General features: G+C 36.6%; 1 protein-coding gene across 1 annotated transcript; it reads left to right on the forward strand.

Moving 5' to 3' along the window:
- Positions 1-1,556: 1,556 nt before the first annotated feature.
- LOC149815573 (SGNH hydrolase-type esterase superfamily protein) lies at positions 1,557-13,640 on the forward strand. Its single transcript, XM_089988356.1, has 6 exons — positions 1,557-1,711; positions 2,245-2,322; positions 4,086-4,226; positions 12,424-12,500; positions 13,113-13,274; positions 13,357-13,640. Exons 1-6 carry the CDS (start codon positions 1,613-1,615, stop codon positions 13,511-13,513), a joined length of 714 nt encoding a protein of 237 aa, XP_089844482.1. The 5' UTR covers positions 1,557-1,612; the 3' UTR covers positions 13,514-13,640.
- The last annotated feature ends 8,689 nt before the right edge of the window (positions 13,641-22,329 follow it).

Raw genomic sequence — 22,329 nt, forward strand, 5'->3', positions numbered from 1 at the left:
ATAATCTTGTTAACTAATAATAAATATATTGTAAATAAATTTTATGTCAAAGTGTAGATGGTTGAAGTGTTTGGCTTGCAAGCACTAGGTTTATAGTTAAAATGTCATTGCTTTAGAGCATTGAAACTATGTATTTATTTAGAGATTTTATATATAGGCACCTAACTTATGAAAAATTTATGTTTAACCACTTACTTTTGGAACTTTTCAAATAGTCATTTTTTTCTCAACAAATTGTTCAAATTACTATCTTTGTCACTTTGTTTTTTGCGAAAATTACTTATTTGGCTTTAATTGTATGACAACTAAACAAAGTGACTATCTCTCATTTACGTCTGCAATGGCCTGTGATTCTTAGAACAATCACCTTACTTTGTTAAGATTAGTGAAACATGAAAAAGTAAAAGTTGTGTTTGTGATTGCCATTGTTTTTACCTTGAATCTTGTGAAAGTAAATCGCAAGGATTCACAGTTACAATTTCTACTTTGTCACATGTAACTAAAACAAAGAAAAAAAACAGGTTAAAGTGCCTTTTAAAGAGTTAAACTCTTGCTATAGTTATTTATTTGACCTTAACTGCATGACAAATTAAAAGGTAACCTTCAGTTCCTTAAGAAAATAAATATCTAAAGCGTCAATTTAAAGAGTTGACAGAGTGAAGTGAGACTACTTAAGTGGTCATATGAGAAATTTCTTGAAAAGATAGGCAACTATTTGAAAGTTTAACAAATTAGGCGGTTAAACATAAGTTAGGCACCTATACGTCAATGTCCTTATTTATTGTTAAATGATCCAACTTGGATCAGTAGGTTTAGATGCCACACCTTATTATTTTCAATTTTGAAAATATATTTTTTGTAAACAAGCCAGCACAAACTCGGCTCATTTTAACTCAGACTTGCCATAAGCTTGAGCTTGGCTGGGCTCGCCACAAGAACGAGCCAATCTTGAACACCCTGTGCTTAGTTTATTTGACTCATTTACCAGCACTACCAATAGTTCAAAAATATAGTTGGAGCTCCCATGACATAGTAACTGCTTTTGGTAGTAAACAAAATATGTAACTGGACATTGCAGTAACTTTAGAGAAAAGATCAGGTGCAATATGATTGCACAAATATTTGTGCATTAAGCTAGGGACAGGGCTGTCAGTTGTGGAGCCATGGAGGGCAATCAGGTACTCAATGCACACATTTTGTGCCATGTGATTGCACCCTATCAGGACTCTTAACTTTACAAGTCTAAAGCCCAAAGTTTATATGGCAATCGGCTTGGGGAGAAGGTGCTGACCCTTTCATCCCATGTTCAACTCCCACAGAGTGTGCAGTTCCTTTAACTGGTGGGCTCCATAAGAGCTTGGGTGTAGGTGACCGCACCTGGGGTTGGCCCGGTTATCAGCCAGGTTCCTCGTTATCATAAAAAAAAAAATAAAAAAATTTATGTCTGGGAAACAGAACGCCAGGAATCCAAAGTCCATAGTATCCAAACATTTCCACCAAAGCGTGTGTCCTTTGGCTTTTATTTAAAAGACGCGCTGCAGCGTACGATTGTTATTGGTAGGTCCCTGGGTGATCCATAGGATCGATTGGCCCTTTGGGGAGCGGAGACAGAATGAGGCCTCGTATCGTTTTATTTGGAGATTCTCTCACCGAGCAATCGTTTAGGCTTGGTGGATGGGGAGCAGCCCTCGCAGACACCTACTCTCGCAAGGTATATCACTCTCTTCTTTCACGTGCGGTGTTTCCATTACCTCCGTTTGAAAGAAATCTCTTTTCCGATGGAAACCTCTTTTCCTATTGATTCTTCGATTTCATGCTTTGTTTTCTATTGTTAGAGTTGCTTCTGCTTATTTTCTTGCCGTTTTGTTAGATACCCAATTCATGAAAATGACATTTTTGATGGGTTTGAAGACTTTTTAGTGGAGAGATCGAGTTTTGTGAGGGTGATCTATTGCACATTTCTGGAAAACACGTAGCTTTGTACGTATAAATTTTGTATGTTTTATGGGTCATTTTCAGCGTGTTATTTCGAGTTAGTGTGGTTGTTGGTGTTACTGTTTCTTAAGATACTTAGATCTGGTTCTGTCAGTTCTCTCTGTCTCTTGATCCTTTTTATTTGTTTTTTTAATCTTAAAAGGTTTGTTTTATATAACATCATGGTTATCCAACTTCTATTATTGTACCTCTCTTTGCTGAAATAATTTTTTAACTTTTTTTTTCTGTGTTTGTTGTCACTATATGCAGGCAGATATAGTTGTTCGTGGTTATGGTGGATATAACACAAGATGGGCTCTATTCCTGCTTGATCGCATTTTCCCTACTGTGAGTTTTTTTCTTTTTCTTTTTATTTGTTTTCTTTTTCCTGAGTTTATCATGTTAGTATGTTCTTTTAGCAAGATTTCATCATTTGTTTTAAAAGTGATCCGGATTTTGTTCGTTCTAATTGAATAAATTGGTGCCTCTTCAAATTTAGTAGTTTAATGGTTGTAGATGGCGGAAATTCTTTGATTCAGATGCACATGATCTCACTGTATAAAATCTGTTAGATGAACTTAATTGTCACGAGTTTGAAACCCACGGAGGGCATCCCTTGGCACAAAGTCGAAGCTGGGTGTAGTGTACTTCCCATTGACGCGGGGGGTGGGTGGCGGAAGGAGAAGGAACTCAAGTGTTTTACCAACTGGAGACCTGCCAATGTGCTGTCGTCCATTGGGTGTGGTGGGAACACGCCGCCACCGTGTTTGGTGTTTCACTTGGCCTAGCCAAAAAAAATTGTAGAATGAGTAGCCTAATGATCTGTGTCTAAATATTATCCAATATGGCATGCAATAACTGTTTTCTAGTTCTGCTAGGCATGCAAAAGCATAAGAGAATGCAGGTCATTGGCACAGCCAGCTGGTTGAAATCATTGTAGATAAACATTGCTTGAAGTGCTTATTATGATTTGTGCAGTCTATGGTTGTTAATTTGGGAATGAATAAGGATTGATAGGATGAACACTTACCAACTAAGTCAAGCAAGACATGAATTGAACTTATTGCTTTCATGGATGATATAATCTAAAAGCAATCTAAAAGATGTAAAAGGACATTTCTCCCACTATTTGCTGGTGTTGAAAGGAAAAAATGGGACTGCTTTAATTTTTAGTTTATGTGACACTTAAGTGTTGGTTCTCATGGTCTGATGGTATCCTAAGTATGCTATATTTCTTGTTGTTTCTGAATTCTAAATTTCGTTGTTTGAAAAAAAATATGGCTTTAATCTTTCACATATTCATGTTGCCAAATTTAGTAACTTCTTGCTCATGACCGCACCATCTATATGATGGTCCATGCATATGGTATTTACATTGCTTGAATTTTGGTTTGTAATACAACCTGCTGCTGCTTTCTCTCCTTTTTTCTTGGAGTTGGTTTTGGGGAGGAGAGAGTTTGATTGATTTATTCATCTGCTAAATCCTAAAGAGCATCTTTATCCAAGTTAAGCTTCCTAAAATCTAGGATGTGGCTCTTCTCTGCATTCATGGTCTAAAGTTACTGCATAGTTGCTAGACTTGAAGAGTGGATGTAGGCATAGGTTCAAGTAGCTTCATGATTTGTATGGAATGGATCCTTAGTGAGGGAGATGCCTATATTTAATCTAAGAGTTATTTGGTTATTATTTTTTTGAACAGTTCTTAGAAATCTTACAAGTTACTTTCTTTAGGGCTGTTGTGACAGTTCTATCTAGCATCAATAGGAACCCTGTTGGATCTGAATTCAATTTGTTTATCACCTGTGTCAAATGGATACTCCATTTTGGCCCCTTAATTGTGTCCCTTATACTAATCATATTGAAAATTTCATAAAAATGACCTTTTCCCTGTATCTGTAGCCATATCCATGTGACTGTTATCACATTTGCACTGATTTTTGTCCCACTTTCTCACATGAAGTTATAACTAATATTTTTTACTTTTTTCTCTATTCCTTTATTATTTTTATCACCATCTTCAATACTTAACATCATGTTTGGCAGATGATCTTTTTTGTTCACATTTTCAAGATATCAATAATTAATTCAATATTTGTGTACGTGCTTTGCAGGGCTCTGAGAAGCCTCCAGTTGCAGTGACCGTGTTTTTTGGTGCTAATGATGCAGCACTCTTGGGAAGAAGCAATGAAAGGCAACATGTGCCAATTTCAGAGTATAAAGAAAACCTTAGAAAGATTGTTTGTCACCTGAAGGTTTAACATATACTCTACAAATATTTCTTATGATTTAGACCACCTTTATGCATATATAATTCTTTTCTACTTTTTCTTAAAGTCACGTTCAGTAATACTGATATAGGGAGATCATGAATTAGGAAAAAAGGAAACGTTTTGTGGACTTTTTGCTACAATTGACCTGAACTACCATTTATTGCATGAGCCTACATGCAGAAGTTAAACAATGTCATAAAATACCTTCCAAGTTGCACTGCTTCCCTTTTTATTTATTAAGTCTCTCTCTCTCTCTCTCTATATATATATAATAAATATAGTATATAATATAATATAACATAATATAATATAATATATTGGTGGTTTTGTACCATGATACCATATGGTGGTACACACTCTTGTTTGTATAGATCTAGCCACCAAATGGTAAATCTAACAATACAGATGTGTTTAACATGGTTTATTTACTATATTAGGAGGTTTTATAATCTCTAATACACCATAAATTCCATTTTTAAGATAGTGAAAATCAACGGCTCACAATCCATGAAAATAAGAGTGGTTTAAAAATGGTATAAAACATCATATTCGAGTCAATTTTGACATGTGCAATAATAATTAGAAATGGTTAGATTTTGCTTTTGGTGCTTAGATCTATGTAAATAAAGTGTACAGTACCACCATATAAGCACTCATATATATATATAAAATATATTTTTACAAACTTTTGTAGGTACAAATGCCTCAGAATCTCCATGGGGGAGGTTGTTTTGATCCAATCAGTCCTCATAAATGAATTTAGCAAAATAGTGGGGATCGGCTTTTGAACAATTTTATGACCTGGGAGAGTGTCACATATTGTAGGCCATCGATTTTTGAAGCCTTATAAAGACCTACTTATGTGTCCTGAACTCGTGATTAGACAGCCTAAAAGCTGATTCCCACTAAGAAAAACATGTAGATGACATCTGTAAGGTTAGTTTCATGAAAAATGACCGAAAAACTGAAAACTGAAAAATGTATGTATGCATGTATGTATGTATGTAACCAGGGTATTCTAGTGTGAAAATGGTCTTCCTTCTAAAGTTTGGAAAATGACTACTGTAACAAATTTGTCATTTTCAAAATTTATAGTTTCTTGAGCTGATTTTAAATCTATTTAACTTCACTTAAGAGTGTAAAACTAATCAGTGCAATAACAATGGCAATGCTATTGGGTGGGATGCTACAATAAGAAACTTTGCTCCTCGATAAACTGCTCAAACAATCTCACTTTTTCTCACCAACTCAGTATCACATGTTCCCATCAAACTTTTCAAAGTTTTGATAGCTAGTTTTTTCCCGCATTTGTCACAATTTTTCAAGTGTGTTGGTGAATGTGGGAATAATATCCACTCATTCTATCTCATTCTCTTTAATCTACAAGCTAAGTCACAGGGACTCGGCAAAACAGGTGCTGCACCCGCGTTGACGTGACGCGACGCGGGTGTGCGTGCGGCACCGGTTGCGGTCAACATGACCCTGGGTGGGTCATTTTCGTCCACTTTTCGGCGTTAAAAAAAAATCCGCGATGAAAAGGAGGATTAGGGCAAAAATTTTTTTTTGCCCTAATCTCTCCTCTCCCGCCCAGCTCGAGCTCTCTCCTACCGACGCCCCAGCACCACCTCCTAGGCTCCTCCTCTCCTTTCGCAGGTACGTACCCTCTCTCGCTCTCTTCTTGTGTCGGTGGGGGAGGGGCCGAGCTCCACTGCGCCCTCTCGCTCTCTTGTTGGGTCGGCAGGGGAGGGGCCGAGCCCCCCCCCCCCCCCCCCCCCTTCTATTGGGTGGGATGCTACAATAAGAAACTTTGCTCCTCGATAAACTGCTCAAACAATCTCACTTTTTCTCACCAACTCAGTATCACATGTTCCCATCAAACTTTTCAAAGTTTAGATAGCTAGTTTTTTCCCGCATTTGTCACAATTTTTCAAGTGTGTTGGTGAATGTGGGAATAATATCCACTCATTCTATCTCATTCTCTTTAATCTACAAGCTAAGTCACAGGGACTCGGCAAAACAGGGGCTGCACCCACGTTGACGTGACGCGAGCGGGTTTGCGTGCGGCACCGGTTGCGGTCAACATGACCCTGGGTGGGTCATTTTCGTCCACTTTTCGGCGTTAAAAAAAAATCCGCGATGAAAAGGAGGATTAGGGCAAAAAAAATTTTTTTGCCCTAATCTCTCCTCTCCCGCCCAGCTCGAGCTCTCTCCTACCGACGCCCCAACACCACCTCCTAGGCTCCTCCTCTCTTTTCGCAGGTACATACCCTCTCTCGCTCTCTTCTTGTGTCGGTGGGGGAGGGGTCGAACCCCACTGCGCCCTCTCGCTCTCTTGTTGGGTCGGCAGGGGAGGGGCCGAGCCCCCCCCTTCTTGTTGGGTCGGTAGGGGAGGGGCAGAGCCCCCCCTTCCCTTCTCGCTCTCTTGTTGGGTCGGCAGGGAAGGGACTGAGCCCCTCCCCTCTCGCTCTCTTGTTGGGTCGGCAGGGGAGGGGCTGAGCCCCCCCTGCTCCCTCTATTTTCAGCAGGGGAGGGGCTGAGCCTCTCCCTGTTTTTGGCAGGGGAGGGGACAAGCCCCCCACCCTGCTCCCTTTGATTTCAGGGGAGGGGCCGAGCCCCCCCTCTCGCTGTGTTGTTGGGTTGGCAGGGGATCCCCTCCCCCCACTCGCTCTCTTGTTGGGTCGGCAGGAGAGGGGCTGAGCCCCCCCTGCTCCCTCTGTTTTCTGCAGGGGAGGGGGTCGAGCCCCCGTCCCTGCTCCCTCTTATTTCAGGAGAGGGGCTGAGTCCCTCCCTGTTTTTGGCAGGGGAGGGGTAGATCCCCCCTCCTTGCTCCTGATTATATATATATTTTTATATCAAGATAATGTCCTTATAATTGATTTGAAATTTTGAATGTATTTTTTTTGTGTTTTTCGGATAAAAATGACGGATAAAGGAAAATGACTTGCATCATCCTCATCCTAACATGTGAGTTCTGCTGCTAGTTTTGTTGATAGTTGTAGTGAGATTGATGATGTGGGGCCACTATGGGTACATGTAGATAAACTTGCAAAAACTGAAGGAGCTGGTGGAAACAAGAGATTTCGATACAAGCTCTGTGAAAGAGATTTTGTTGGGTCTTACACAAGAGTGAAAACTCATTTGTTGAAGATACCAGGACATGGCATTTTAGGATGCAGAAAGTTGATGAGGCAATACGAAGTCAATACAAGAAGAATATGAGAAGAGAAAGGCGATGGTCGATTCTTGTGCAGTTAGTGTGTCATTTGCAAGCCACCAAGAAGATGCTGAAAAGAAAAGAAAAGTCATTGTAGGAGGTAGATGAACGATACAAGCAACATTCAATACATATGGGAGAGAAGAATTTGATAGAAAAGTTGGGAGGTATTTTTATTTTAGTTCACTCCCATTTAATGCGGCTAAAAATCCTTATTGGAAGGATTTAATAACATCCTTAGCAAATTGTAATTTGAGTGACTATGTGCCTCCAAGTTCAGAAAAAATACGAACCACACTTCTTGCAGAAGAAAGGGCAAATGTGGAGAGGTTGATGGAGATTAAAAAATATTCATGAGAGCAAAATGGAGTTTCTATTGTGTCTGATGGATGGACAGATATTCAAAGGCGTCCACTGATCAATTTCATTGCTTGTTCGCTTAGTGACCCAATATTCTTGAAAGCAGTTGATGTATTCGGGGAATATAAAAATGCAGAGTATTTAAAGAGATTGTTTATAAAAGTTATAAAAGAAGTGGGTTATCAGAAAGTGGTACAAATCAGACAACACTCCAGTTTGTAAAAGTGTAGCGTTGAGTTTGGAGAGTGAGTACTCTCATATTTTTTGGACTCTCTGTGTGACACACAGCTTAAATCTGGCCCTAAAGAACATCTGCAACCCCAAAGAAGAAGAAAATTCACACGCATATGCTTTATGTTCATGGATTAAAGATTTAGAAAGAAATGTCAAAAGCATTATGAATTTTGTTGTTAACCACCATCGTGCTAATGCTATATTTAATAGACATTCTGACATGAAATTGTTGGTCACTGAAACACGTTTTGCGTCCATCATTGTGATGGTGAAGATGATTAAAAGAGTGAAGAATGCTTTGATTAACATGGTGACTGATGAAAATTGGACATTCTATCGTGCTGATGATGATATCAAGGCTCAAGAAATTAAAAAATTCATTCTTGATGATGAGTTTTGGGACAAAATGGTATACTTCCTTCAATTTACGCAACCTATTTGGGAAATGTTAAGAGAAGTTGATAAGGATGAACCCATGCTTCACAGAGTTTATGAAATGTGGGATAATATGACTGAAAAAATACAAGCTATAGTTTTCAAACATGAAAAAAATCTTGCATTGGATGATTCAGAATTTTTTAATCATATTCATTCAATTTTAGTCAGAAGGTGGGATAAGAGCAACACTCCTTTGTATTGCATGACACATTCTTTTAATCCAAAATATTATGCAAATAAGTGGCGGGCTGGTGGTATTGGTCGTGTCCTTCCAAATTTAGACCCAGAGCTATCAAGACATAGAAATATGTGTATGACAAGACTTTTTCCAGAAGCATATCTTCTACATAAAGTTACACAAGAGTTTGAAAAATTTTCATCTTCGAGATTATATGACCGACATTATTCGCGAGAGAAGAGGATAATATAGATCCTATCACATGATGGTCAACATTTGGATCAAAAACACCTCTTCTCCAACGTCTTGCATTAAGATTGCTATCGTAGCCTGCTAGTTCATCTTGTTGCGAAAGAAATTGGAGCACATATTCTCAAATCCACAATATGAACATAAACAAACTCACAACAAGTGTGCAAAGGATTTAATATATGTTCATTCAAATATTCGATTACTTTCGCGAACCAATGATGAATACAGGTACTAATTTGCTTTCTTAGTTATTTGATTATTTATTAGTTTTTCATTTAAATATACTTATATTGTATTTAACATTTTCAAATTGGGTTTGTAACGCATACAAGAAACATCCAAATTTTGGGATATAAACCCAGAAGAGTGTGACTTTAAGGGAGAACATGATTTCAACATAACAAACATGGATTTAGCTGAGCCCAATATTCCTTCTAATGATGCATTTGATGAAGAGGAAAATTATTAAGATCAAGATATTTAGGTTGATTTATGTAATTGCTTTACTTATTTGATTGATATTTAGGTTGATATATTGCATGAATGATGATTGATGAATGATATTATGACAATATTAACTGTTAAAACTTCAAATATATATATATATATATATATATTAAATTTTTTTTTTACATTTTTGCCCCTGCCGCACCCCCGCACCCTAGGTTTTTTAAAGTGCCGCACCCCCGCACCCGCACCCATGTGACATAGTCTACAAGCCTCTCTCTCTCTTTCTCACAAATAGAATATTCCATCTTCTATCTCATTCTTTCTTATCTATACCCCCTCTCTCTCTCTCTCTCTCTCTCTCTATATATATATATATATATATATATATATATATATAAGTAATGATAGGGTGCTCTAGGAGCACCTACTCCCACCTAATGAAACCTTCAATTTTTCAAAATACTTAAGTTTTGTTGTTGATCACACTGTATAGATACATGCCTTTTTTAGTTGAAAACAAAGCTTTGAATCATGTGATTGCGGCCCATGTAGTCAAAAGCGCTAGGTGGTGCCTAGTCGGTGGACCCCTAAAAAAGACTAGTTAGAGACTAGGCAGACTAGTCAGTACCTTAATTAAAAAAATAAAAAACTATAAAAAATATGCAAATGAACTGCTAAAATTAGTAAGAAACATGTATGCAACATAAAATCAATCAACAATAAGCAATAGACAAAAAAAAGATGTTGAACATTACAAAACCTTCCAAATATTAAAAACAATTGAATAAGCAATGAAAACAATTATCAAAAAATGTCAAATAATTTAAAAGTAATCTAAATTCTTAAAATTAAGTCCTAAAACTAACAACAAACATGTATCTAACATAAAATTAATCAACAACAAATGCACGAAGCATAAAATATTGCTATCGTCAAGCATAGTAAACATGTTATATTACAAAACCTGCCCAAATATTATTAAGACTAACAACAAAGATGTATCCAACATAAAATTAATCAACAAATGCACACACACACACACACATATATAGTAATACTAAACTTACCCAGTTAAAAAAGTTAATAAAAATACACAATTTAGAGGAAAAAATCAAAGAAGCATATACATTACATGGATACTAATAAGCAATAACAGTTCAACACACAGTCACAAAATCAGCAGCCACAAAAAATAGGGACAGAGCAATTACAAAACCTTATAGCAACAAAAAATAATCAACAACAACAAAATCTGATTAATCACCACTCTTCAATACAACCTCTTATATTAACCTTTTCAACAAATCAAAAAATTGATTGAAGAAGGGGGAGACAAAGATAAAAGAATAAGAAGAGGCGGAGAGAAGGGGAGACATAGAAGAAGAAGAGGCAGAGGAAGGGGGGGAGAGAAAGAGAGACAGAGAGAGAAAAAGAAGAAGAGGCGGAGGAATGGGGAGAGAAGAAGAGGCGGAGGAAAGGGGAGAAAAGAAGAAAAAGAAGAGGCAGAGGAAGGGGGAAAGAGAAAGAGAGACAAACTGACAGGGAGAGAGAGAAGAAGAAGAGGCGGAAGAAGGGGGAAGAAGAAGAAGAGGCAAAGTAAGGGAGAGAGAGAAAGAGAGAGAAAAAGAAGAGGTGGAGGAAGGGGGAGAGAAGAAGAAAAAGAGGCGTGCCACGTACGTATAGGCTGGAGTGGCACTGGCGGGCGGAGGGTTGAGAGAGAGAGAGAGAGAGAGAGAGAGAGAGAGAGAGAGAGAGAGAGAGAGAGAGAGAGAGAGAGAGGGTTTATAAAACTTCAGCCCCCCCGGTTATCGTAAAAAAAGTGGGTACATGTTCTCGCACCTAGGCGATGATAGGTTAAGTGCCAACTAGGCGCCTAGTCAGGAAAATCGGTACCACTGATGAGGGTAAACTAGGAATCAGACCGATTCTTAGTTGCTCGTTTAACTAGCCGCCTAGTTGGCGCCTTTGATTACATAGATTGCAACCTATATGTAGTTTTTTCAGATCTTCAAAAATCGAGGGCCCATAATGTACCAAAATTTCATGACTTAAAAATCTTATTTTTTTGTGTCCAATAATCATGATCCAAAGCATGATTCGTGTGGAATAAACTATGTTGAGTGCGTCTATGAAGTCTGATTTAGAAGATATACTTACGCATATACTTTCTACTATGTGGGAGTAGGTGCTCCCAGAGAACCGCTTGTGTGTGTGTGTGTGTGTGTGTGTATATATATATAAACCACCAATGACTTCTTGTCATGGTGATTTTCAGCCTCTTTGCCCACACCCGCATCTTTGTCCAGATGGATAGCCTTGTGGACATGGCCAAAAGGATACATTTCTTGCTGGAGAATACCGATGGAAGATCTCCATTTTGGATGTTGTTGTCAACAAGGACTCACGAGGGATGCAGTGTCTTCATTGGAATCTAAGGTCGTTGATGTGTCGGACCTGCACTGCTGCAAAGGATTTTGTTTGTTTTGAGGAGGCCTTTGTTTACTTAGCAAATGGATGCCCGTGCTAATGGATTAAGATGTGCTTTTACTTTATTGTGTATATGATATATTTGTGTAGCGTTTTATTTCAAAGAAAAAAACCCTACAAAAACTACACTGAATATGAAGAACAAGTTATGAGTTCTTCATTGATGGCTTTACTCCTAAACCAAGCTGATTAAGACAAGAATCAGAGAGAAAAAGAAATATGAAAAAAAACCAAATATAATAAAATATTTGCTAAACCGTCAAAACTAACTGTGATATGCTAACTCCCAAAAATGTGCAGAGGTCAAGACAAAACATGGTGGCTCAGTCATGTAAATACGGCAAATGAGAAGCCAGGGTAATTACCAAAATGTTGAGGTTGTTTTTATAAAAAATGCACTGTGACTGCACATGTAGCTACATCAATACTTGCAGCTATTTATTTTGAGCCTGACTTTTTAGTCAGGCGGTCATTTTTTATTTTCTGCATGACTGAAACAAATCTCTCTCTCTGCAGTTTTGCCTTTTCCTTTGATATCTTCATTCAATTTCTTGCAATGGTTACAGAAATCTTTTCCATCTGTGCTAGTGGTGCTGATAACTCCTCCTCCAGTTGATGAGGCCGGACGGAGAGTATTTGCAAGGTGCGAGATTTCTCTATGTTTTGATGCATATATGTGTTCACCTCAAGGTTTTGTTTCTCCCTGTATCAAGCTCAGTCGGTAATCAGTATAAAGTGAAGAATTGTTATTATCAAGATTTTGTTTGTTATTTCTAATAGACTTGATTTGACCAAAAAGGATGTGATCTAGAACTTCATATATAGAACCACATGCATGTCTCCAGTCTCTGAACCATTTGCTTGTCACTATCTCATTTTTTGTACGTTATTCAGATAACTTCACAAGTCTATGGCTGGTGATAAATCCAGGTTGTGAATTTCAGACTGGCTGATATTACTCCAAGCTTTTGATCACTATCCACTTGTAGAAAGTTATATTGACTCTATTTCTACATGTTATTACTTCACTTCTCTGTCCCATGCATCTGTGAGTTATTCAAATTTTTACTTAAACCTTTTTTTAGTATGAGTAAAACATCAATGTCTCCTCAAAATAAAGAAAATTAAAAGAAATTCTTGAATTACAAAATCTTGCTTATTGATCTAAATGTGTTGCTGACCTTGTTACAGTTTCATTTTACATAATTGGTCCTTTCAGTCTTGCATATTATGAGGTTTATTGATTGTTTGATAGATCTACGTATGGTGAGAATGCGACTGAGTTGCCTGAGAGGACGAATGAAATGGCAGGACTTTATGCTAATCAGTGTGTGGAACTCGCTACTGAGATGGGTGTCCCCTCTGTGAACATGTGGTCCAAGATTCAGGAGACCGAGGGGTGGCAAAAGTTTTTGAGGTACTTAAAGAAAATTTTCAGATCCTTTGCAAGGATTGCTCGTATTCTCCAATTTATGATATGATCATGTTTGCTTGTGCAGTGATGGTTTACATCTCACACCAGAAGGCAATAGTATTGTGTATGAAGAGGTCATCAAGGTGCTTTTTGCGGGAGGGTTCCATGCACCGGAGATGCCATATGATTTTCCCCACCATACACAGGTTGATTCAGAAAACCCTGACAAGTCATTCTGTTAGGATGGTGTTTGATCTTCTTGCTTAGGACGTTCCATTGGATAGAGGGATCCTTATGTACTCCCACCGAATTCTGTTTAACTCTTGTGATTAATTTTCTATGCTAATTCCAGGGATCCTTATTATTGCTTGTCTGTGCATTTGGATATATCCTAGCTAATGCTGTTAATGCAAACACCAATGGATATTGATTATTCTGATCTAATTAACGCGTGTGTGCACGTGCACATGTGCATGCGTGCTTAAAATTTGTATTATTTGAATGCCAAAATCCATTTTGGGAAGTTATCTGTTATCTGCATCATTAATGTGGAACTCTAAAAGCTTGTTTACAATAAATCACTTTAAAACACATCTCATGTTCAATGAACACAACCCACCCCTGATCTCGGCAGAATTTGGTTTAGCAAAAAAACAAACAAACAACAACAACAACTACTACGCCTTCATCTCAAAACAATTGGGGTCGGCGATATGAACCAACAAAGAAAATCATTATGGGTCTTCCACATGAATCCTTTTCCTCCATTCATTTCTATCCAATGCCATGTCCTCGGTGAGGTTCAAAGCATTCATATCCTTTCTTATCACCTCCATCCATGTCTTCTTAGGCCTACCCCAACCTCTTTTAACTAATATATTTTTCCATTTTTTCATTTAGCCAAAAAAAAAGGAACAAAAAATTATATTCCATAAGTTTTGGAAAATTTTAAAATGATACCTAAATTGTTGCACAGTTAATAAAAAAAAACTTTCATCCATTTAACCCAGGTTATCACTAACCCAAGATCAGTTAAGAGAGTTAATTTACTAGTTAACCTTTCAAAGACTCCTTCTCTCTTTTTTATGTGCATTTTGAAAATATGATGTTGAGAGTAAAATGATAATTGCACATCACATTTAAGAAGAAACTTGACGGCAGTAAACTCATTGACCTTTTTAATTAATCATGTTATTTTTTAGGTGTGCTTTTTAAATTTTCCAAAACATAGGTACTTTTTTTATTAATGCCCAAACTTTAGGTGCCTTTTTGAAAATTTCCTAAAACTTTTTGCCCACTTTTCGTTGACGTTTGTTTAGTCAAACAATATGACTGAAATGTCCTCAATATTGGATTTGTTTAATGGAAGAGTACGGGATGAATTTTACAAAAGGGAAAGAAATGTCGTTTTACATCTTGACAGTCATTTCAAAGTAACTGAAATATTCCACTTCTTTTCATACATATCTGATAATTTTGGTGCCTTTATGATGCGAGGAACCTGCTTAGGAGCGAGGTCACTTAATGGGCCCTCCCTCCGAGATAGTAAACCTCGTGAGTGCCCAAAGGACACCCACCAGTCCGATCCTAGGGGAATCGATCCTGGGTAAGATGGGGTTCAACCATCTTACCAAGCACCGCCCTCGCAACCACGCGAGCCGGGATGGCCTCAAAAACAAAAAAGTTAGGTGGCTTTATGCAAATTATCTAAATGTTGAACTTGTTACCTGCAAATGATCCATGAGGGTGAAGTTCCGTATCGTACTTTTATGGCATTGGCTTTCTTTATTAAAAGCAAAGGGGGAAACATCACAAAGGGCATTTTCATTCTCAAACTAGAAAACTCAAAATATTATCTTCACCAATATGGGATGTTCCACCTTCCAATTTTCATAAAGTACACAAGAAAGGTTGTTTTAGTAATAAAAAGAATCCAAAACCTTGTCAAAGCATTCATTAACAGTTTTTTTTTTTATTACAAGGGCTCTGCTCATCAGACGGAGGCGACTTATGAATGTGAAGTCGTCAGAAGTTCAAGAGTTGAGGAGAGGGTGTTGCGTGTTCTCCCCTAAGAGCACTGTTTGCTACAGTACGTGTTTGAGGGTCCGAATGAGCGCCACATATATAAGTACATGTGGCTTGTATTCCCGTGTGTGTTGGCATCACTTAACATCGGAGTCCGGTGCAGTTGCAAAGACTTAAGTACCCTTTCTTGCTATTCTCGCCATAAAACGACGGTTCGAGAAAAGAACAAAAATGTCTTTTATTCAAAAAAAGGTAAATAACGTTTCGAGAAAAAGATAAAAATATCCTCCATCCATAAAGTCGAAGATAATGTTAACTCTTCAAAGTCTAAACGTTTCATTTTCGCCCTAAGTAGTAAACTTTTGCACCATCTGCTGTAACAAGAGCTCCTTTTGATGACGCATCATTTACCGTCATCTGCTGTCGTCGGAGCAGCCTTTACAGTCGTCTCGAGTCTAGGTTCCTGCTTTGGTTTTTAGCTTGTGTTACAACACATTTCCGCCTTCTCGTTCCTGCCTTGTGTTACAAAACATTCTCAGGTTCGTTCCTACCTCGTGGAGATAACTATAAATCGATCGACTGGTTCAATCATTGGTGGGCATCATATGGGCATTTGTCGGCCATCTCTTTTTACAGTCTTCTCTTCTTTTTCGTTGTCGTTAGGCAGTATGAAAGAAAGCAATGATGCACAAACATTTCAACAAGTGCCATTAAGGCATCATGAGTACCTTTCCATGTCATCATGCTATTGTTGAAGAACGTATGTCGTTGTGAGTGCCATTAAGGCATTGTTTTGTTATTACAGGTGGATCTTATCCTTTCGACGGTTGGAAAATGAAAGATATTTGTAAGATGCTGGGACCTGTTGACAAAAATGCTTGTTTACAGATGCAAGGAAGGGCCTCTACTCCATCCGGTATCGTCCATTCACTCAGTATATGCAATGTATCGCAAATCGCTGTTGTAGTAACATACTACCGATTTGTGAGATATTGTTTTGTTTGATAATATCGATTTATAAGCTATTATGCTGAATTTTTGTATTGATTTAAAATATATTTTGCGATATGTATATCGATTTGTAAGATATTATGTGTTTTGTAGTATCAATTTGTAAGCTATTATGCTGAATTTTTGTATCGATTTATAATATAATTTGTGATATGTATATCGATTTGTAAGATATTATGTGTTTTGTAGTGTCAATTTGTAAGCTGTTATGCTGAATTTTCATATCGATTTATAATATAATTTGCGATATGTATATCAATTTATAAGATATTATGTGTTTTGTGGTGTCAATTTGTAAGCTATTATGTTGAATTATCGTATCGATTTGTAATATATTATGCGATATGTATAGCAATTTGTAAGATATTATGTGTTTTCTAATATCAATTTGTAAGATATTTGTAGAAATTTTTTTAAAATGTGTGCATGCGGAAATACATTATTGCGGGCTTGCGATGAAGGCCAATCCAACAACATAGGAGCGAACAACGAAGGTGAAAATCATGCTTCACTTGACACTCATAAGAAGTTGTACCAAAGCGTAAACATCATCTTCAACAAGTCAAGAGTGAACGTTGTAGATTATGATGAAAAAATTCACCTAGCGAAGGGTATCAAAAGAAAACCTGCCTCTGATCGCAGCCGTTGGATGACAAAAAGTGCACTAGAATTGGTTGGCAAGAAAATGTCTAAGAAACTACCAACCTCTAAGCAAAAGCGACCAAACCCTTCACATGAACATGTATGTAATACATTATATTGCTTCTCATATAAATTACATTACGTGCAGCTTATAAATATCTAATTTATGCAATTTCCAACATGCAACAATACCCTACAGACGTGCACTACAACGTTGTAACCTTCAATCCTCCCGACCAATTTTTTCGAAATGATAACTTCAGTTTTACAAGTCTTTTGGTATGTAATCAATGTTGGGACAATGTTTGCATTTCTTATGAAACTTAATATAGTGTCTTACATTGTTCTGTTTCATGACAGACTCAGATCAATTCGAAAGCGAGCTATGAAACACATGAATCACATGTGAATTCTGTTTAAGTCTTACCATAAAGTTAGTTGTTATGCCTCTTTTCATGACCCAATTTCCATATTGTCGAATTTGTTAAGAGTTTAACAAAACAGAAGTTGAATATGCTTATACACTGGATGGTCTTACTAAGAAAGAGTTTTTGGAGGAAGCCATTTTCATGAATCATGAGCCACAAAAATAGAATTGTTAATATTTTTATGGATCATCGTTCATGAAAATGGCTTCAGCCAAAAAGCTATAAAACACAGGAATGACATGTGAATTCTATTTAATAACGTATCTTTCACATGTATAAATCATTGTAATATGTATCATTTACATGTATAAATCATTGTCTCATCTAGCCTACAGAGCTACAATTTTGATACCGTAGGTAAATCGCTATTGCTCAGTGCTTATACAATTAGTGAAAATCATTGTCTCATCTAGCCTTCACATATACAAATACTGTAGTTGAATCGTTGCATAAAAATCATACTTCATAGTTGAAAAAATATCTGCCTAATCTTCGATATACTTCATGACAAATATGCTACAGTCGTGCGACCTATTGACAAGAATGCTTGTTTACAGATGCAAGGAAGAGCCTCTACCCCATCCGGTATCGTCCATTCACTCAGTATATGCAATGTATCACAAATCACGGTTGTAGTAACATACTACCGATTTGTGAGATATTGTTTTGTTTGTTAATATCAATTTATAAGTTATTATGTTGAATTTTCGTATTGATTTGTAATATATTTTTCCATATGTATATCAATTTGTAAGATATTATGTGTTTTGTAGTGTCAATTTGTAAGCTATTATGCTGAATTTCCATATTGATTTGTAATATATTATGCGATATGTATATCAATTTGTAAGATATTATGTGTTTTCTAATATCGATTTGTAAGATTTATATACCATATAGTGTTCTATCGCGATCTACACAATGACGTCTATGTCAGTCACAACTGGATGAAAATCGCAATGTGTATGAGTACAAATCACGATAAAAGTGCACAGACAAATCGTTGTCTCATCTAGCCTTCAAATATACATATCGCTGTACAACCCAATCTAATCACCCCCACCTAAACCCATAAATACAAATTGATGTGAAATTCAATGAAAAAAAATTGAGGTAAATTCAAAGTGATTTACAACATGATACCAATTTATATTTTATACAGAAACAATATTTTAGTAACAACTGCAAATCGATGAGTAAATCACGATATTATATATCGATATCATTAACAAAGACAAACAAAGATATATCGTTGTCGAGGTAGCTTCTTAAATATAAATCGATGTTATTTACAACCACATTCATTTACCAAAAATATTAGTATCTAGTTACAATATATCATGACCAATGGCTGAAATAACTGATTAATAAATGGCCGAAAAGAAAAATAATAAACAAAGCCACATGATGTATAGACTTGGTAAAGTAAAAATCGAGAATAATTCAATGATACAAATCGAGGTAACTTTATAAATACAAATCAATTTCGTTCACAAAGATTAATAAAGATATATTATTATCGCGGTAACTTCATAAATCTAAACCGATTTTGTTCACAAAGACTAACAAAGACATATCATTGTCGCGGTAACTTTAAAACTACAAATCGATGTGATTTACAACCACATCATTTACGAAAAAACCTAGTCTTTTTTACCTGACCACAATGGTTTGGCTTAGATAAAATACATGACTATCATCATAAAAAATTAGATATCATCACCAGTAGGTAATTATCAGGACGTCTAATTGTATTTATGAAGTAACTGCAACAATAATATGTCTTTGTTTGTCTATGTGAACGATATCAATATGTAATATCACGATTTACTTATAACGGTTTACAACTGTTACTTAAATCGATTTGTACTTTACTAAGTCTAAACATCATGTCGATTTGTGTATACATGCGTAAAATCCTATAAAATGTAAAACCTTAATATAGATATATATATAAAACCCTACTCGACCCCACCCGACTCGTTATCCACGTCTAAAACCATAATCTATTTAACCTCTCTTTCTTTTTTCTGCGACAGCGCAACTTCTTCTTCTTCTTCTTTTTTCTCCTCCGCCTTCTTCTTCTTCTTCCTTGTGTTTTTCTTTTTTCTTTCTTCTTTTGTGTTTCTTCTACCTGTGCTTGATAGATGGGGTTTGATGCTGATAACGTAGTTGTTTTATGTCGTAAGAAAAGATTTGTATAATCTTCAATAATGATTATGGTGGTTATCTTTTGTGTATACATCGATATATTCATGACACATATGATTGTGGTGTATTTATCGTGAAGTATATCGAAGCTTACACAGAATATAACGACCATAATCATCTTCAATCGTTGTTGCCATACCGGAGCAAGCACATATATTCTGCATGATAGACAGGGGGTGATACTGATGTCCATCTATTTAATCTATTGCTACTGCCGGACCCTCCATTGTTCACAAACCATACTTCACAGTTGAAAAAATATCCGCCTAATCTTTGATATACTTCATGACAAAATGGTGTAGTGGACTGTCATTACTAATGAGCTTATTTTGTTGGAGATGATGTATCCTCAACTGCATATAGAATCATTTTACAGTAGGAAATGAACTCGACGATGACCAATATGGATGTTTTGGTGAGCTCTTCTGTAAAAATGGGAGTCTCTAAAAGATAGATATGTGTTTGACAAAAATGTCCTCTCATAAATAGCTTTTCATGATGTATTGTAACTAAATATTGTTTTGTTTCGATTGTTCTATGTGGGGTTCTATTTGGGATGAGAATTTGAGAACTTTTGAAATTATTTGATTGAGTGTTAAATTCCCTTTGGCAAGTAATAAATGCATGACCTGAAAGACCATTTACTTTTGCAGTACATTCCTCCAGCCTTTGCATGGTATATCAAGTTAGATAAATGTGTTAATGTCACCTTAAATAGCCATACAGGCAGCCCTTGGCATGTCAAAGTGCATGCTAAAGATGGTGCCATGTTTCTCAAGAATGGTTGGTCAGCATTTATCGCATGCCATTCCTTGCAATTTGGAGAATTTTTTGTGTTCAAGTATAATGGTAATTTGGATTTTGATGTTAAGATATTTGGTAGAAGTGGATGCCAAAGGGAAACTGCATATCTTGGTAAAAGTCTATGCATGGGAAAAGTCAAGCAACTCTTATACGTTAGGAGGAACACATGAGAACAAGTCTATGCATAATCAAGAGGTACAAATATGCTGGAAAAAAAAAACTTGCAAAGAGATAAGGACCTCCATTGGTAGATAGATTTGCCTTCTATCATTCCCAGTGACTAGTGAAGGCCACTCAGTAAACTGAAGGTAAGACATGTTGTTCACATATACAAAGCTCGTAAAATTAATTTGTGAAAGAACAATCAGTATCAAGCAAATCGCTATAGCAAGTATCGTTACAGTGAAATCGATTTGCAACTAAGTCACGATTTGTAGTTTACTAAGTCTAAACATCATATCAATTTGTTTATTGTTTTTCTTTTCTACCTTTCATGAACCAGTCATTATGTAAATCGCGATGGACATATCGTTCATATAGACATAGCTCGTAAAAGCAAATCGCTAGATGAAAAATATTATTATATTATAATACTTAAAGAATTGTGGTTCTAAGTAGATTTGTATTTATTCACCTTTTATCAGTCATTGTAAATCGCGATAAGACAAATCGTTGTACATATAATGTATCTGAATCATTATACCAGATATTATCCCAGAGCGATTTACATAATGACATCTATATCTTTGAAGTTAACTCGATTTGTTCTTTACTAAGTCTAAACATAGTGTCAATTTGTTAGTTTTCTTTTCTGCCATATATAAATGTCATTGTGTAAATCGCGCTGGAACATATCGTTTGCTTAGACAAAGCTCGTAAAGGCAAATCACAATAGGATATTCAAACGGATTTGGTTCAATTATTTGATGGGTTTTGGTGGCATGGCTTTACAGATCATGATGTAGCAAATCGCGATAGTACGTAGTCTTTATATGTACAAATTGTTTCATTCTTTTATCAATGTTTGTATAAATCGCGATATGAAGTCAGCTCAAAAAAGCAATTCATAATTTGTGCAGTACACAATGCTAAAAGCTTCTTCAATTTTTTTTGTGAAGGCTGAACATTACAATAATTTGTTCAGTGGCACTTGTGTGTTACAATTATTAAAAAACGAATTATACATTTATAGAATGTCACTTTACAAAAAAGAATTATAGAATTACAACAAAGAATTGTAGAATTATAATAAATAAATATCGGGATAAAAAATCATATAATGTTTATTCAGTGGCACTTGACGACTCAGATGGACTTTGACATACAAATCGTCTTTTTCTTTTTCTTGGTGGACTTTCTTTCCTTGGTGGCCTCTTGGTTCCCGCGATCTTATTAAAATCACTGGTAATCAGCTCTACCAATGACTGCATTTGTCTCTCCAAATTCCTCACCTGCTTCCGTAACTCTTTATTCTCCCTCTCCAGCATGTCAAACCTTGTGGCAGAGACTACCTTTTTTTTTGTGAGTTGTGTTCGCTCTTCATTGTGTACTGCAACTGAGAGAATCATTGTTATAGCCGGAGGGATACAATGGGCGTGTTTTCTATAATGGGAGACAACATGATGGGGGATAAGAGGGACGCATGGGTTCTCAACATTTCCACATTCCTTATTCTCAATCTCCAGATTTCGGCGCATGGGTTCCTAATATTTTTTGAAATAGTTGAGGTTATATTGTCGTTCTTTATAATCATACGCTATGGCATGAACACCTCATTTGTTCCAACTATCCAATTATTCCCTGAAGCGATCATGCCAATTCACGTTCCTGGCCCCACCATTTTTCATCTTCCTTCTCACTTCCACAGGCTGCATTGAGGTAGACTGTTTCAAGCCAGCTTGTAGGAGAACTCGACTACCATGCTGTAACTCGGCTTT

The sequence above is a fragment of the Nuphar pumila genome, chromosome 15 (assembly GCF_984573655.1).
Source record: "Nuphar pumila chromosome 15, dmNupPumi1.hap1.1, whole genome shotgun sequence".
NCBI classification, from domain to species: domain Eukaryota; kingdom Viridiplantae; phylum Streptophyta; class Magnoliopsida; order Nymphaeales; family Nymphaeaceae; genus Nuphar; species Nuphar pumila.